This window comes from Trachymyrmex cornetzi, unplaced genomic scaffold (assembly GCF_001594075.2).
Source record: "Trachymyrmex cornetzi isolate Tcor2-1 unplaced genomic scaffold, Tcor1.1 scaffold7, whole genome shotgun sequence".
In the NCBI taxonomy this organism is placed as follows: domain Eukaryota; kingdom Metazoa; phylum Arthropoda; class Insecta; order Hymenoptera; family Formicidae; genus Trachymyrmex; species Trachymyrmex cornetzi.
The window spans coordinates 428,376-447,642 of NW_017300025.1; the positions used below are offsets into that span (position 1 = coordinate 428,376).

General features: G+C 36.3%; 1 protein-coding gene across 1 annotated transcript in view; it reads right to left on the minus strand.

Annotated features, from left to right (window-relative positions):
- The window catches only part of LOC108767610 (uncharacterized), a 59,814-nt gene that overhangs the window by 30,992 nt on the left and 9,555 nt on the right, over positions 1 to 19,267 (minus strand). The window contains exon 2 of the mRNA XM_018517573.1: positions 9,076 to 9,330. Within this exon, the coding sequence (XP_018373075.1) occupies positions 9,076 to 9,314 (239 nt within the window). The 5' untranslated portion in view covers positions 9,315 to 9,330. The remainder of the gene's footprint in view (positions 1 to 9,075; positions 9,331 to 19,267) is intronic.

The following is a 19,267-nucleotide window of genomic DNA, read 5'->3' on the forward strand; positions in this document are numbered from 1 at the left end:
CTCTCTCTCTCTCTCTCCACCAACAACTCGTATATTTAACCTTTAAGAAAGTAGGTGGTTAGAAGATATGCAAATTGGTAAATGGGGTGCTCAGGAAATCCAAAGAACATTTTTAATTTCATCGTTATATTTTTTACTATTATATGTATATTATGTTATTATAATTAAATTTACATTAGCTATATACACATTGAAAAAATATACTAAATGATTTGTTTGAATAGTGCCAGCTAAAAGTATTTACTAAATATAAAAATATATTTATTTGATACAAAATTATTAATTTGATGTAACTATCATTTCATTTTGTTAACTAAATATTTATTTAGTGTAAGTGAACGTTTAGGCACTATTCAAATAAATATTTATTAAAATTTAAAATATTTTTTCCTAGTGTGTACTCTCATAAGATAAAGAAATGTAAAAATAAACTTTAAAACTTCTAGACATCTGGGCAATGCCTTTTGTTTTCCTTTTCTATAATAGAACAAGATTTTAAAATTTGTATCTGGAAAAAAAAACTGTAGTCATCCATTTAAAGATTAACAATATATTAAAAAATATATTGTATATTTTAAATGAGCCATGCAGTTTGAATTTGAACATCTTAAGAATTATTGTTAAAATCAAATTGACGATTTTCGCATTCATTTTTTTTTTTGCCAATAGCCTACAACTTTAATTCGTAATTTCTTAAATTTGCCTATCATTGATATTTGCCACCATACAAATATTAGTGATCTTGAAAATATCAAAGACAATACTTCTGATAATAATTGAAATAAAGGAGGAAAAGGTTTCCCGGATGAGTCACCACCGCGCTTTTACGCCGAAGACACCGCGTCGATTCTTCAGAGAGTCGCTGCTTACTCTACAGTCGTACATAAACAGGCACATACGAAAGCCCTAAAGACCGCGGTGAAGCCGATACTTAAATCACTCCGGTCACTCAGCCTCGCGGCTCAGATTGATGTAAGGCCGTGTTTTACATTCAATTCAATTGGGCAAAAAACTGCTATCCGCTGGCGGGACGCAGTGGGCACCGCGTTCTCGATGCCGCGGCCGGCGCATTGTGCCGACGATTCGCCTCGCCGCTCCGTCTCTCCGCTGTTATGTTCCCTTTGGAAGACGCGACCGACCTGCCTTCTTTCCATTCGTACGGACCTCCAGCTCGGTGGTAAAGGCAAGAGGTAAAGGCCGCTCGTTAAAACTGTCCGCGGGACCGCTGACACGAAATTGTCATTATCTATCACGCGCCGGAGAGCATTCGCCGCGAAACGATTGCAGCCCCGAGGCTGTCTTCCCTCACCTTCCCTTCGCAGCGAATAGTGATTCGTGGTATCCATCGAGCCGAGACAGGTAAACCCTTTAAGCGCCGATTACTCACGAAGATGAAAGTATCTACCTTATCGCATAACGTATAATTATATGAAAAGGCATTATGCAATGCGCGCGTCGAATTAGAAGAAAACGAAATGTGATGTATTATAGATAATTTCATGTTTTCTCACATTTCAAAGGTGAAATGTTTTAGGAAACATTCGCACTATCTTGTTACACTGTTTATAGATATCAAATGAGCAATGATAATCTAATCCCTTGAATTAAATAACGTTTTGTTATTTTTTTACTTCTATCTGTGTCAAAATGTCAATCAATTCATTTCTATGGTTATATCTGTTCTATAATAGAGTCGTAAATCGTAAAAAATTAACCAATTGTAGTTGAATATGAGAAAAATAATCGATAGGTAAAATGATCGGTTAAGAATATATTGGACGTTCAAAAAATTATGAAAAAAAATTACAGATTGTTTTATATTGCATTTAAATGTAATAGAAAAAATTTAGCGGTAATTTTCTGCAGATAAAAAATTATTTTAATAAGAAGTAGATATGTGCCCTAATGAAAAAATTAAAGAAAAATCTGAATTTTTTAATATATATTCAAGATAATTTATAATTAATATGATATAAAAGTTTTATTGTGATATATGCAGAGATTGTTCTGTAAATAAACAGAATTATTTTATTTATTTATTTATTTATTTATTTACTGAATAACAGACAAGCACAATGAAACTATGTATAAATCATTTTGAACACTTAAAGTTGAACACAAAAAAATTAAGATTTTTCTTAATGTTGTGAAAAATAATTTAATTTTTAATAACAAATAGACTGAAACATAATAAAACTGTGTTAAATAAAAATATAATCTTATTTATACAACTTTCATATATATTAATTTGAAGTATAAATATTAAACACATTTCCAAATTTAATTTACTTTGCAGAAACGCGATCATCAATACATTCTTAATTTCTAACAGTTTACGATTTGCAACCCTATTGTAGAATAAATATTAGTAAACGTCATCCATATTAATGTGAGCACTTAATAAATAATAAACTAAATTTGTTTCAAATTTAATATATTTTCGTTAGTTAAATTGTTTAACTCTATTATTTTAATTAAATTAACAACATATTGGACAGAGGAGTAATGGTGTGATCTGTAGATATGATTCAAAATAATTCAAACCGAGTATAATAATTTGGCATTATGAATTTAACAGTGTATGTTCCTAAAAAATGAATAGAAAAATAGAAAAATATTTATAATATCGATAAGTTTAAAATCTTTAAAAAAAAATTGAAAGAAATTATTTGTTATAGATCGCTATTTCGGGTATCTAAATAAACGATTGTGTCACTTGTGACGACGACCGTCGCAGGGTGTACCTTGTTCTGGCTATTTCCTTTTTTCTGCGTGAGATTCTAGAAAGGGACAGACGCGCGGTATTTTCCTATCGGGATCGGATCTACATAGGGAACATTATTCTCAGGACGACGTCGTTATTCGGTATGCGGGATTCCACGACGCCGCTTTTGACGTAAATTGCGAGGAGCGCCGGTCACGTTCCCGCTTTATTCCGCCGTCGTTTGCGTCGTCGCTGCCGAAGGACGTGCAGACATCCGACCATCGTCGCAGGACGCACGTGTCCTTCCTGCTTCGGGTCTAGTCCACGCCCTGTGGACGATCAAGCGCTCCCTTAAACCCCTTTGAATTTTCAATCCCTTCAAGGTGCTACACTAATGGTGATTATTATATTTTTTAAACTAAATTCTCTAGCTCTCTTTATCTCTTTTGTACATAAAGCTGCGCGTGTCTAATTTTATCATATTGTCTTAAAACATATATAGAATATCTTCTTAAACCAAATGTAAACTTAAACAAACGAGATTGATGACAATCTCATTTTATTTCATTTGCAACCGCGAAACCTTCCATTTTTAAAAAATAAAATGTGAAATTATCTACATCACGTTTCACTTTCTTTTAATTTGACGCCTTGTATAATTTATTTCTCGTTCAATTGCAAGATACGAAAGTCATTAATAATAACATCTGAATTATATTAAAGCCGTAAGACGATGAAAAGTAAGCTTATGCATGATTTGTCACTTCAGGCGACAGATTGACGTCGCGTAAGATATGAGCGTCTTCCAATCAGATTCGTCGACTGGTTCTTTCGCTACCGATTGGAAAAGAAGAAAACGAGACAGCCGCTAATTAGTGATTCCAAGAATCGAGGCCGTTTCCATCCGGCGATCTCCTGCGTGGATCAAATCGCCGAACGAAGATAGGCTTTTCGAAGGTGCGAAGGATCGAGAAGAAGTGCGAGGCATTCGAGAAATTCGTCGAAGAAATCGATAAAGCGTGCATCGACTGTAAAATATCTTTTCTACTCTATGTACACGCATCAGTCATTTAATGATACTTATCTCTATCATATATATAAAGCTGTTAACTACAATTTTATTAGAGAAACGAAACATGCCCTAAACATGTTTAACTTTTCAGTATTGAAACATACATACATTTTTCTACCTGTTGGTCTGTTCTATTGAACTCAAAATGTAATTAATTTTCTAATATCTTATTTAAAAATATTTAGTAGTATTTGATGACTTTATATTTTGTTAATATAAGATCTTTCTTTTGTAAAAAAATTTTTGTTTTGTATTTTTCATAGCTTTTGAAAGCTTTTTTATTAATGCAAACAATACGATATTGTATAGTAAATTTGAACACACACACAAACCAGCAGGGTTAAATTAAATGCAAACTCAAACGATGTGTGTCAAACCTTTCATAAAGTTAAATTATCGACATGGAAAAATGCTTTTAGTACAATAAAAATTATTCCTAGAGATAGAAATAATGTTATGACTGCTGGCTATTATAAGAAGATGAAATCGTCATCCCAGGCGTCAATCTGTCTCTGATAGCAGGTAAACTCTGTGAAGGGGAACCTATGTCGCGGCCACGACACGAACACCCATTTTCAGGCAGGGGACGAGCAGCATGGGAATAAAACAAGGAGGACACTAATTAGCGATTCCAGGAACCGAGAACACGTATCGTAGCTCAGCACCAGACCTCTTCTCCCGTTCATCGTCGGAGTCTACAACACGCCGTGTTGGATCCAGCTGGTGGAACCCGTGGTGTATGAGAGAGGATCGGGATACATCGAGAAGGACGGAAGATCGAAGAAGGAGAGAAAACCATCCGAAACATTCGGGCCAGCCACGAGTGTCAACTCATGGAATGCATTACCCTTGACCCCCATCCTCCTTCCACGTCTCTCCTTTCACCGATCCTCTCTCACGAACTCACCCTTGTCATCGAGGGAATTTTCCCCGGAATTCTTAATGCTCGTCGATACACTGAAATTAATGACAAGAGTATCCAATGCGTCTGATTTGAAATCTATACGATGTAGAGACTGATTTTACGATATACAATATTTTTTGAATTGTTAAAAAATTAACTACCTTTTAATAAATACAGTTGTCATTTTGGAATAACTGAAGAATTCTTAAGAAATACGAACAAATAAAATAATACAAAATTAGCTTTCCAATATCTAAAATTAATAGTTGATAGAACAATCCAATGGACTGTATACCTTGCACAGAAAAAAATGGTCTGGTTGAATTAAATAGTGCTGAAAAATAAACGAATCAGAATTTTCTGGTTAAATCTAGAGTTCCCATTGAGATAACTAGAATTTTGATTGATATAATTAGTATGGTAAAAATATTCTGATAGATTTTACTAAAAATATTGTATCAACCAGAATTCTGGAATTTTTTTCAGTATGATCTTTCAAAACTTGAATGTTACATGTTTAATGATTAGCGAGAACAATAAAGTTTACACATTTTTTAACATTATAAACTTTATAATTTTACCAAAATTTAATTAAATATTTATTTATCGCAGCATTATTATATTCTTAGATGTTACCATAGAAATAAGAAAATTATCGTGCTTTCCATGTACCAGTCACGCGTATAAACATGTGCAAGTTCGAAAATAATTTGGCAACATAAGTATAATGTCCGTGCAATTACATAAAAGGAAGAAATCGAGAGAATTATCATAGCTGACAGCAAGCGAATTGAAATCTTTTTGTACGCCCGTCAGCTTAACGATCTTCCATGATGTATCGTTGCGAGCTTATTGTGTCGCGTTGATATAAATCCTTCGAAGTCTAAACGTGTTTCATGGATAACAGCTATGATACATGTGGATATTACGCCTTCATTAATCAATTGCATCATTTAATTAAATTAGCCGTTTCGCTTAATTTAATGATATGTAAATTAAGTTCCTCGATGAATAATCCGCCAGACTGTCGTCATTTGCGTCTAAGAGGAGGAAAAGTTATATTAAACGTTCTCCCTTAAATATATATATATATACAATAGATAAGGAATCGGGATGAAGTAATAAATCCTGAACTCGTTATCCGCGTCAAGTAAAAGAATTTCTGATATAAGTCGGTTAGTAAAGCAACTTAAAGATCAAGCGAGATCCGTGTGAATCGTTTCGGGTAATAGTGTTATCAGACGCGACTCGTGTAGGACACGATGTGTTTCTGATACCAGGACCGAGCTACCTGAGTCGAGACACCGAGAGAAGTGTTCGAACGACTCATCATTTCGAACAAATGTAAAATAAATATAAAATTTTTTCCTTACTCGCATGAATAATTTTTTAACTACAATTATATTTTTTCGTATTGCATATATAAAAAAAAGAGATTATATTACGAATACAGTTTTGTTGAAATATCTACAGATTTAGCTGAATACAGATCTCAAAATAATTTTACTTGAACATCAAAATAATTATTATATAGGACACTTAAATTAGTTGCTAGAATATCAAAACTTTTTGCAACTTGTTTATCATACTTGACTTTTCTATACTCTGATGGCCCAACAAAATTATTTTCAAATCTGTATCTGCCTAAATTTTTAGATACTTCAGCAAAATCGTTCTTTCCGTATATACAGGGTGTCCCGACCTGTTTTGCCAATCACTTTTGTGTAGATAGAGCGGACTAAACTGAGTCGAAAAGTCCTCTACCATTTTGCAATTTTCGCAATAGTTAACAAGATATTAATTACTAAAAATTGCAAAATATTAGTCTTAAATCATTTTTTACTCAAATACTATCAACTTTACAGAAAAACTGCAATATACAAAAATTATTTATTTTCTTCTCATAAAGTTCTGAGAATTTTTTTAGAATTTTTTATCAACTTTTTAGTACTGCATTTTTTTATTTTTATCAACATGAGAAAATACGTATTAAAAAATTCTGAAAAAATTCCGAAAAATTTCTCAGAATTTTATATGAGAAGAAAATAAATAATTTTTGTCTCTTGCAGTTTTTCTGTAAAGTTGATAGTATTTGAGTAAAAAATTATTTAAGAACAATATTTTGCAATTTTTAGTAATTAATATCTTGTTAACTATTGCAAAAATTGCAAAATGGTAGAGGACTTTTCGACTCAGTTTAGTCCGCTCTATCTACACAAAAGTGATTGGCAAAAAAGGTCGGGATACCCTGTATATATATTTCTAGGTAATTAATTGTCATCTTCAAACACGAATTATCATCATGATGATATCGTTTTATTTTATTCTAATTTTTCTCATTCCAATCTATTTCAATTTTCATAAGATGCGTAAAGAAAAAGATATCTTTTTGTGCACGTTTACAAATTTCTTCCGTTCGCTCACAGTTTACAGATTTCTCTACATACGAACATACGCTGTACACAAGTCCCGAGAATTTTGTATTCCTTTTTTTCTCTTTCTCTCTTTCTCATGTACTTGAAGCTACTAAATTCGAAATCCCAAACTGGCGAGGGTAAAACTAACTGACCGGACCCAAGAGCGGTGCTGCGGCGCACGGTACCACGACCGTTTCATTTAATTAAGACTTGTTTTTATTTCTGGTAAACTCGTTCGGGTATTTTAGGAAGCGATCTGCTCGGCAGCTTACCTCGCCTGGGACTGTACGTTAAATTAATTTATTGGCTTGCCTAACGCAGGTAGTAATCGCTACGTCGCGAAACACACGGACGCTAATTCGACAATACGGAAAATCGCACAGAATGCCGAGCGAAACATCGCCGTACTGATCGTGACGTGTGAAATTTACACGAGTCAAGCGAATTCCACTTCGGCGATTTGTTGCTCTCTCAGTTTATCGGAAAACCAATCGGTGTAAATGACTGTTCCACGCGAGTCGACTTTAAGTACATAAGTGCATAAGATTATTGATTTAGACGCTCGAGTACGCAAAAAGCGTTATATTTATTCCAACATGTCGAACCAATTCAGACGCAAAATAATTTTCTGTTTACTCTCATACTTTTCACGTCGTGTATCTATATCTCACAAGATACTACTGTAATAATAGCAGCGTGTCGCTTTTATTTAACGTTTAGTGCTCGTTGAACGGGATGTGAGCGGCCCCGGAGCGTTATTTCTTCTTAATAGTAATTCTAGAGTACCAGCGAAACTGGTTACGGCGGTTACGGCGATACATAAAGAAGAACTATTGGATTAATAATCACTGGCGTGCCTGCTGGGGAATAGCTTCGCGTTCATTTCTATATCTCACAACGAGATTGCCAAACAGCTCGTAAAGAGTAATCGTCGCGTATCGATGTAAGAAACGCACTCTTTGAGATTTAATCTTTCTGGGCCTCATGAGAGATTACGTTGATTTCGACTGAACAGATAGCGATGCAATTACATCTTACTTCTGATTTAGATTATAACGTAAAGAAAAATATTCTGGTTAAACTAACAAAAAGGTCCAACCAGAATAGCATTTTGGTGAGTCCAAACAGAACTTTCAGTTATAATGACTAGAAAATGGTTACGCGCCATTCCAGTTGGGTCTTTTGGTTTAATCAGAACATCTTTCTCATGTAGATACAAAAGAAAGTAGGATTGACGAGGTAATATTTTAAAAATACTTTGCACAATTGCAGAAAACTGTAACTAATACTCGAATATTTTTACATGATAAAAGAACAATGTAATTCCTATCTGAACAAGCTTGTAGTTCGCGCACTCGTTGATCGACGTGCGTTAGGTTGGTGCAATGACCGATGCAAAAGTCGACGATAATGCAACGCGAGAACTGTTGGAGAGAACTTTTCTGGCAGAGGCAACTCGACGATCGCGTTCGCGGGTGTTAAAAACCGCAGAATTCAACTCGCACACGGTGGTAGGAAAGGGGAAAAAATACGGACCGGCGTCAGCGCGCGAAACAATATCCATCCGCGCCTCTCGGACGTGAAATACACCGTGGATTATTGCCGCGGTAGAGAGGACAGTTGAGAAAAAGAGAAAGAGACAGAGAGAGCGAATCGGAAAAAAGGGATAACAAAACGGAGACAAAGAGGACGATAAAAAGACGCGGCAGTGAAAGGACGCGAGAAAGGTGGAGGAGGTGGGAGTGAGACGGAGACGGATTCAGAGAGGGTTGCTCGTAGAGGTACCCGGGGCCAGGTACCCCCGATTCTGGGAAACGTGTTCTGCCAGCTTGTTAGGTGTCCCCAACAGTTCTCTAATATATGACTGGCACTCTCTACCCTTTTTTGAGAGAGGAGGATGAGAGAGGGCGGGAGGAAGAGAGAGAGGAGAGGGCTAGGTCCACGAGAGAGCGTCCAGTTAGAATGCCATCGGGCTTACCTGCACTCACGACCGCGGCGACGTTCCTGCGTGCCCGCTCGCTTTGGTCCCCGTTGTTTTACGGCGACAAAAAAAAGCGCGTCCTCCTCCTCCTCCTCCTCCACCTCCGTGCATTGCGCGATAATTAATGGACCCGTGCGCAGCGAGAGAATCCGTTCTCCGTCGATTTGATTGATGGTGGCTGCTGGCGATCCTTTAAAACGGTCACGTGGGTCGTGACCATGATACCGCTCCGGCATTTGTGCTTGTGCATCGCTGGAAAATGACGAACAATTATTTCTTATTGTTATGTTATCGAGAATAAAAAATGTGTGTGCTGGTAAACTAATATTCCGTTAATAATGTAATCGCAATTTAACATAATCATACAAGGAGCTCCATCAGGAACTTTATTGTCCAAAATAATTGCAGCGGAGGTTGCATTGAAAAATTTTGGTGTAAATAACTATTTATTTTGTTGATATATGAAGATTTTTGTAAGTCACATATTAACAAAATAAATAGTTATTTACATCAAAATTTCTCTCGGTATGTATGTTTATAAAAAAAATAATTTTGCCGAAATATCTAAAAATTTAAGTAAATACAGATCTGAAAATAATTGTGTTGAATCATCAAAATAATTATGTAGAAAACGTCAAGCATGACGAGCAGTAGTGCAAAATATTTCAACATTCTAGCAATCAGCTTGAGCGTCCTACATATAATTATTTTGATAGTTATAATCGTGGTAGATTCAAAATAATAATTTTGATAATTATTTTGAATCTAACACAATTATTTTCAGATCAGTCTGTATCTAAGATACAAATATTGAGATACTTTAGCAAAATCATTCTTTTCATGCATGTTCGATAAAGTTTAGCGAGAAATGTTCAAAAAAGAAAATCATTAGTGCATTACTGATTGTGAGAAAAATGATCTAGTTGGATTAAACAGTAGGGGAGACCTGGACTGGTTGTCGTACGGGATTGATTGTCAAAATGCTTATAACTCAAACAAGACACGGCAGAAAAATCTCTTTTTTTGACTGTAGATAGAGAAAAAATGAAGTCGGTGAGTAAATTTTTATAATCACCTATTTTTTATTATCTGACAAGTCTTTGGCATTATTAATCGTAATATCCCTATATTCATAGAAAATGACATATCTTAGAAGATCTTTGCTACAATTAAGTAATAATTATTCTGACTAAGTTTGTGAATATAATCTCTTTTATTAAAAATAGTTATGTGGGATAGATTGACCAAAATGAGACGAGGTTAGGTGACAATTAATTTTAATATCTTTAGAGGACACATTTTCAGAGAATATACGTACAAATATATTATATTTCATATAGATATATGTTTTTTCATTTTTCATATAGAAACTATGGTACAAAAACAAATTACGTATTTTATGATTAAAATAACTATTTTATTTGTATTAATACTATAATTACTATTATTTCTCAAAATGTAGAACTGATATTAAAATAAAAATTGTGTTTTTTATATGTGTTGTCCATAACAAATATGCTATTGCCAATTCTAAAACGTGTGACAATCAACCTAGAACACGGGATTAATTGTCATATTTTCGCAGTTTCATTTAAAATTAAATAACTTATTTTTATGATATGATGAATTCACGAGTAATGTTTTTTTAATACCTAAAGGATGTAGGTATGTTGTAACATAATATTTTAAAATCAGGCATCCACTTTTTTCTAAAAATCAATAATTAAAAACTGTGACAATCGGCCCCGGTCTCCCTAATTCTGATGAAAAATGGATAACTAGACCTCTGATTGATATAATTATTCTAGTAAAAAAATAAGAATTCTAGTAGTAGACTTTATCAGAAAGATTGTATCAACCAAAATTCCAGTTATTTCATCTAGAATTCTAATAAATTTAACTAGAGAGAAATTTCTGATTCGTCCATTTTCAACCAAAAATTTTTTTCAGCGATGAATTACGTAATCGAGTTATGAGTTTAAGAACAGCTGATGGTCATATAAAATCGAGCATTTCCAAGATCGAGCAGTCGCGCGAAGGAACAAAGATCAATCGATCATCGCTGAAATCAATCGGCTACTCCGCGCGCGCTTCCCGATGAGGTCGATGATGTCTAGTCACAACACCATTGTTTCAATGACCCGCTGCCCCGCCCAGTAGGTGGCACCAACCTTCACATACTAATGAGCCAACCAGTTTCAAAGATCATCAACGCACGCTAGCGGAGAGATGAGGTGTTGAGAAGGCCGGGCCTTTTCTCGGGATAGAAGAGTTACTGTGATTCTTGTTACTTTCAACAAGTCTCGATTACACTTCCCGAAGAATTTACAAACCAGATTACATTCTCTCGATTATACTAAATTAATTTATTCGTTGTACCAGAGAATATGACTTTAGATCAAAACTGATCCAAAAGCGTGGCGATAAAAGAAAGTAACTTCTACATACATAGAATATTACTCCACTCTATTTGTGCCTATTTTCATCAATATATAGATTAACTTTAATCTCGGTTCAATTTATTCTTTATCTTTCTCTGAGTCTTATGCTCGTTTTTATCAATATAGATTTTAATCTTGATTCAACTTCCTCTTCATCTTTTTCTAACTATTCATAGAATTAGAAAAAGACGAAGAATTAATTGAACCGAAATTAAAGTTGAACTATATTAGTAGAAATGACTATTAGAACTAGAAAAAGAAGAGTAACCAAGATTAAAGTAAATCTGCATTGGTAATAATAAGCATATGGATACTCAAATCGATACCAATCAACCGAGAAGTCGTGAAAGAAGCACAAAGCTGTCATTAAAATTGTTAGGCCTATCGCCTAACAAGTATCAAAGCAATGCGCTATCGCGACGGGGCAAAACGATGAGAGTCGAAGGGCAGGGGAGGGCTTCCATCGAAGCGGGCTTTAGGGGGTCCCGACGTAAACCGATCGATCGTACGTGCGAGGTATCGATACCGGCTGGAAATGAGGCAGCTCCGTGACGTCCGTAACATCCAGCGTGAATGAGGCGCTAACGACCAGTGATTACCACGCTCGCACGCGGGGCTCACGAGCGTGCACGGCTGTAACTCACGCACGAGTAACGCACGCACGCACGGACGCGGGCTGACGAATATAATCACGCGAGTAGGTGAGGATGTCCATCAATCCTGGGCCGCGCGCTAAGCGCGGGACCTCCCGCGATGTTTCTCATCTTCTCACCGGCTCCGACATGGGGCGTCGTCTCTTGCCACCCCGACGGACGTCTTCGAAGCTCTTGGTGTGAGGAAGAAGCGTCCGTGGACTTCTGACAGGACGGACGCGCGAAATCAATGAGCCACCAGCGGCTACCACATCCCCCGAAGTGCGAAGACACGTGCAAAATAAGGTGCGCGATTGAAAGGGATTTATAATGTCGTGAGAATCGCTCGTAGAGATCAGCAAGACAAATAATAAATAAGTGAAAAGTAAAACAAGTTAAGAGAAAGACCCTTTCGACAATCTGCAACTTGCGACAGGATTTGAATCATATTTTTATTCTGATTCATTTTAATGTATTCTACATGAGAAAAACAGTTTTGTTGAAGTATCTAAAAATTTAGTTAAATCTATGAAAATAATTTTATTGTATTATCAAAATAATTGGAAATATGTGGGACGCTCTCAAGCTGGTTGCTGAAATGTCAAAATTGTTTGCAACATTGCTCGTCGTGCTTGAGTTCCTTGCATAATCGTTTTGATACTTCAACCAAATTATTTTCAAATCTATATCTACATTTTTAGATACTTCAGCAAATTTGTTCTTCTTATATATAATACGTTGTTAGTCATATTGTACAGGTTGTATCTAAAATAACCTACTAATCATATAGTGCTATTCCTAATAAAAAAACTGAATCGAAAAATCCTCTACCATTTTGCAATTTTCGCAATATTTTTTTTTAGTTACCCAATGAGTAAAATCGACGTATAAGACAACTTGAAAATATCTTTAAGAGATTTTTAAAAAATATTTTCAAAATATTTCACAAAGAACACTGAAAGATATCTTAAAATTATCATATACATCGATTTTATGATTTATCCGTTTATTCGGCAACCTTTAGAAACTAATTATTGCGAAAATTGCAAAATGGTAGAGGACTTTTTAACTTAGTTTTTTATTAGGAATAGCACTGTATGATTAATTTTTTTATTAGGAATAGCACTGTATGATTAATGAGCGTTATTTCAGATACACTCTGTATACATTATATTCATACATGTCAAATCGTGTACTGGCAAAAATTGCAGTAACTGAAGTATCGAAATTTCCAGCGTCACAATAGATTTCACTCATGTTGATGAGAAATTCTTTCAATCGACCTACTGCTCGCTAGATTCGTAAACCACCTGGGGTCTATGTGCTACATCAGCGTAAGATTAATACGACTCGTAGATTCTCTTAAATTAATATCTACCGTTAGCCAATACCTTTCACGTCACGTCGCAGCTCACGGCGAAATTCCACTGACAATCGTTCCTCGTGAAATAAATCTCTAAACAACCTTCAGACGTAAAATACGAGAGTAAAAAATATCGTACTTTGGTATCTTCAAATAGTTATTAAATAGAAAGTGGGCATGATCTTGATTGCGATAATATTAAAATTTGTGACGAAGAAAAAGTTTTATCAAAAAGACTGATATCGGAGATGATTCATATGAAAAAATAGAAACACGGACTGAATTTGCAAACTGACACTTCATCTCTGGATCCAATATATTTGAATATTTTAGCGGATTTATGACACTTTTCCCTCTTTTTGTTCTATGTTGTTTATTAATTTGACTTGGATTCTCCAAGATTATTTTCACACTATGTCTATAATGTTCTCACTGCTAACATTGTCTATGACTAAATATATCAGCGTTTTTCATACAAGTTTTAATTTATCTGTATTCCTGTATTCTAATTCATCAATAATTAATATTTTTATTATAATATATAGTAAACTTGACAATTTGATAATCATGTACACGCAGATATCGTTATCAACTTCAATGTTCATGTAAGTGCATATTTTGTTACAATTAATTTCTTTATATGACAGCACCTATATTGCCGCAGTATGTTGTTTAATTTATTGGAATTTAATGAACAACCAATAACAAGATGTGGACATGAGAACATTCGACTATATTAACTCTCGTATACCGTCACTTTTAATGATTCTTATTGCGATATTCGAAGTTTATTTACATACTTATTCATATTATACTGAAGAGGATCCAAACTAGAGGATCGAAACGTTTATGTGCCTCCTATAATAAAGAATTTATAATTACACACTTTTACAACCTGTGTCGGCTCTCAAAGGCTTCTCTCTAATTTTTTATTTATTTATTAGACCCTTTATTTGATTTAGTTACCAAATAGCCTTTTTAAGTTAGAATTTTCTTTTGTAAGAAGAAATATGAAACAACGCGTGTGTGAACAAGATTTTCTCAAGTCCGAGATGAATGTTGTAATACAAAATTGATATATTCTCGGAAGCAAAAATAATGTTAAGATAAGTTTTCTCGTAAAAGAATCACTTACGCTACTTTACGTAATAACGTAAAGATGCGCCTGTAGATTTAAGCACAGCATGGCCTATCGGTGGTGAATCCAACGCGACGTTGTAAAAGTGAAATTACACCGGGGCTGGTAAGTCGAAGGGGATCGAGACGTAAGCGCAGGCATATAATGCGCGGGCCTGGAAGTAGACAATGGACACTTACGGGCCGAGAATGCGATAACTCTATACGCGATCGGATGAGGAGGTGAGAAGGAAGCGAGGAGGAGGAGGAGGAGGAGGAGATAGGGAGAGAGAAAGAGAGGAGGCGTGGAGGATCACGATTTACCCATACAAAATCGCGCCGCGCGCGTATCGTACACGACGGTAATCAAACCCATAAATCCGAGACATAACCAACCTCTGACACAGATTCTCTACCTTTTTATCTACCGCGGTCCGCCTGTGTGCTCGGTAGTGCATCGCCGATTCCGTCCGATAAATCGTTCGTTTCGCACTCGTCGAGCCATTTCCTTATAATTATCGCGTCTCTCAAATATCTTGTCTCGCTCGCCGATAGCGGTAGCGAGATACGTCAGACGTGTATCAATAATTATTTATAGATGTATCTGTTATCCTAGAATTCTTATACTAAATGTACAAAATAAAAATTTGTATCAATCGCGTACGGAGAGAATGATTTTGCTGAAGTATCTAAAAATTAAACTAACTTTGAAAATAATTTTATTGGACCATCAGGATAATTAAGTACAACACTTAAGCGTTGATGACAACGCTTTTAGCCTTCGAGCAATTACTTTGAGCGTTTACATAATTATTTTGATGGGGTACAAATAGAATTATTTTCAAATCCATATTTAGTTAAATTTGTAGATACTTCAACAAGATCATTCTTTCCGTACAAATGGTCCTACGGTTAGAAAAAATTACAAAAATTATAATTTGTATTTCGTTAAAGCATTGAGAGAAAAAGAGAAAAGGAGAGAAAATTTTTAAATCCACGAAGTGGATTGTAATTATGGAAGCAATAAATTCGAATAAAAAAATACAACGATCGTGAATGCATTCGGAATTTTTTGAAACACAGTGGTTACGTACATAACTATCTCTTTTCAGTTCTTTTTTCCCGATATTTACGATTATATGCTTTCACGTTCGAAGAGTCCCGGGAATTTTCGAGTGGCCGGAGCAGGCTCATGGCGAAGCGACGAGCGTCGTCGGGCGGGTCTCGGAGTGTACTTTGTGCCTGGCGAGAAATTGCAGAAGCTTCGAAGGCTCGCTTGTACATCCTCTCGCCCTAGGGGCGAGAGAAATCCCTCGACGTGGCGGGCACGACGGCGCTCGATCGAGCGAGGCCGCAGCATAACATTAAAGAGCGAGCCAGGGTCCCACTCGAGCGCGCGGGTTAACGTTTGCGTTCGTCGTTGCGAGCCTTCGGCTCCGACGCCGCACATGGTTGCATCGTCGGTGCATCGCCGGTGCATCGAGGAGAGGCGCGGGGCCTGCCTGCGTGCGCTCCGTCGCCGCGCCGCGCCGCGCCGCGCCGCACGGGATGGGCGTGGTGGTGCACGGAGCGCGGCTATCGAACTGCTCTATCGCTAATAAATCTGCGGCTCAACTAGAATCTGCCTCGAGTTATACGAGGCAGCGGGATAACGACGGATCGAGCACGCCGAGCCGCGCCACACCACGCCGATCCGTCAAAAAACTCCGCGCTGCCATTTTTATAATCGTCCAACCGACCGGCGATGATGCTCGATGAAGCTCTGGGAGTTGCCTTCATTATTTCGCTGGCTCTCCCTCGATCTGTACAGCGAGGCGAGTCTTCGACGCTCCTCGAGATCGGTCGTCGAGTCACTGCTTTACGGAAGTACACCCCTCCAAGCGTGTACATCTTTTTTCGTTTCCCTTTATAAAAATTGTAAATCTTAGAAATCATTTTTTGTGTAATTAACATTGCACTGCGTGCGTATACCAATTAGTAAATTTTTTAAGTAATTACTCAGAATTAGAATGTAGTAGTATATATATTAACATAAACTAGACTTATTTTCATTGCCGGTTAGATAAAAATGTATAATCATATAGGAAATTTAATTAGACTTTTTCTTTTAATTCAACGTAATCCGTATTTTATAACGAATATCGTACTTAATTCCGATTATAGTGTTAGGAGAACGAAACAGATGATACAACGTTGAAAGACGTACAACTAGAGTCATCTATTACGAACACCTGTAAGCTATAGAAGCGTATAGATATTAGCATAAAGCACATTATTTTTAGCTCCAAATCCAGATACAAAATTAAATACAGATATTATTAATTAAATTGTCTTCATTATGCCATCGATTTATCGCCGAAATTAAAATAAAGTGATTCAGATAACGAAAATATTTCTTGTCTAATAAACTTTATTAACGAACGATCGATAGCTGTGTTCTAACGGAAAACTACGCTTAGCATTAGAAATAGAATTTGTAGAGAAATCAATCGCTGTGTGCGCTTATCGATCCGAATAAATTAAAAGCGGCGGCGGCGTAGCGCGAAACTCGTTGGATTTGTCATTGATTCCTGGCAGACTGCGGGTCAGGGTAGCACAACGCCTAGGAAGTGGCTGAAACGGTTTTGTGCCAGGACATCAATACTTCCACGACCCGCACATTACCCGATAATAATGGCTATACCCGCGACGCGAATTACGCCGCGATCGTTATTACTCCGCGGCTCGCCCGGGAAAATCCCTCGCCTTTGATCCTGGATGAAAGCGTCCAGACTGTCAAGGAATTCAGGAACGTATATCTGACGTTATCTCATATCATCAAGCTTTCTACCGTCAAACGATCGATGCGACGCTATCGATTCTATGTCACTATTGATGTCGTTGCGATAATTGCGCTCAATCCATGCAAGTCTCGATTCCACGCAAAAAGAACTTCCGTCATATTTTACGTAGATTAGTTCAATTAAAAAGCAATCGAGGGTCACTTAACCTCGGATGATTACAGTATCCTATGCATAGTTATCTTAAAAATCTTGTTTTGGAAAAAGAAAATAAAAAAGTATTGTCTAAAAGCCTTAAAATTCATTAGCTAGATACAGACTTGAATAATTTTGTTGGATTATCAAAATAATTACGTAATCTCAAGCATGCTGAGCAGCGTTACCTACAAAAAGTTTTGACATTCTAGCAACCAGTTTGAGTTCTACATAACTATTTTAATATTCAACAAAAGTATTCCCAGATCTACATCTAGCTAAATTTTTTAATACTTCAGCAAAACCGTCTTTTCTGTGTATTTAGATAAAATTTCTTTGAGATATTTTAATCATCTTATATTTCTAATTAAGATTAACTTATGAAATTAATGAGAAATATTTGTTATAACTAGCATTTATGGCGCATTGACACGCTTTTAAAGTGCCACTGAATCGATCCCTTTATGTCGAAACGATCTTTCTTGCCTTCCACGAAGGAAAGCGAAGATGACGATATGTTCGAAGATGAAAACGTCTTCCGGTAGCATCGGGCGTTTCCGCTACGATATTGCCGCGATTGAATACCGGCAAGCGTTTGTGTCGCGACAATTTGCGAGACAGCTGTTCGTAAGAAACTTGGAGCGATTGTCCCGCGGGCATTATATAATTGGCATTACAATTGTATAGTATGTAAAGGAAATCGAACGTGACGATCAGTCGAAAAGATCTGCTTCGCGGATAGTACGAATCATGTTATAAAGCGGAATACTCCCATGGAATTGATGATAATCTGGATTAATCTAGAATATATGTACACAACATACTCTTGAATTATTTGAATTGTATCATTAATTATATACATCCGGCACTTTTTTAATTAAGAACGTTTAAGCACGAAACAAAATCGAGATTTCGGGTTGCATCGCCGGATAATGAATATCTTGGATGTGGGAGAGTATTCCCGAGAGTACGAAGTTCTTTTGCAGAGAGAGAAGCGAGCAGAAACAAAGAAGGGATAAATATGAAATAACAGAAAAAGAGGGCAGAAAGAGGCGGAGGATGGGGAAAAATGAGGCAAAACTGTATCGGAAGATAATAACGGGGTATGCGGTGATCGGGTCCGTTCACCGAAGAAATGGAAGAGCACGATGCAACCGAGACACCAGCTAGATGCAGTTTGATGATGCTTCACAAAAAAATCTCTAGGCAATAACTTATTTGTTTTTTTTTTACTTGTGCACCTGCACCCCACTATGTTAACCAGGAATCTTCCCTAGAAACGATAATTACTTGCGCCGACCGTGATATAATTAAGTAATATTTGATTGATGGGCATTAGATCAGCTCAATATTTAGACAAAAATTTCTCAGCGGATATCGACTTAAGAAGTCGCAGAGAAACGTCGTTATATTAAATTTTTTATCGGAAATTTTTGTATCGCATTTAATCGCATCGAGACGTGACATCATTAAAAATTTATAAAATTTAATCGAATTTTAATAATTTATTTAGTCGTCGAGACGGAAATAATCCGTACAAAAGAAAACGTGGTACCACACTTGACAAATTTAGAGAGAAGGTTCTAACGGAAATAAAAAATTTTCAAGGTTTTCCGGGACTAACTAGGTGACGAAATTGTTCACGTCCCGGGTACGCTCGCG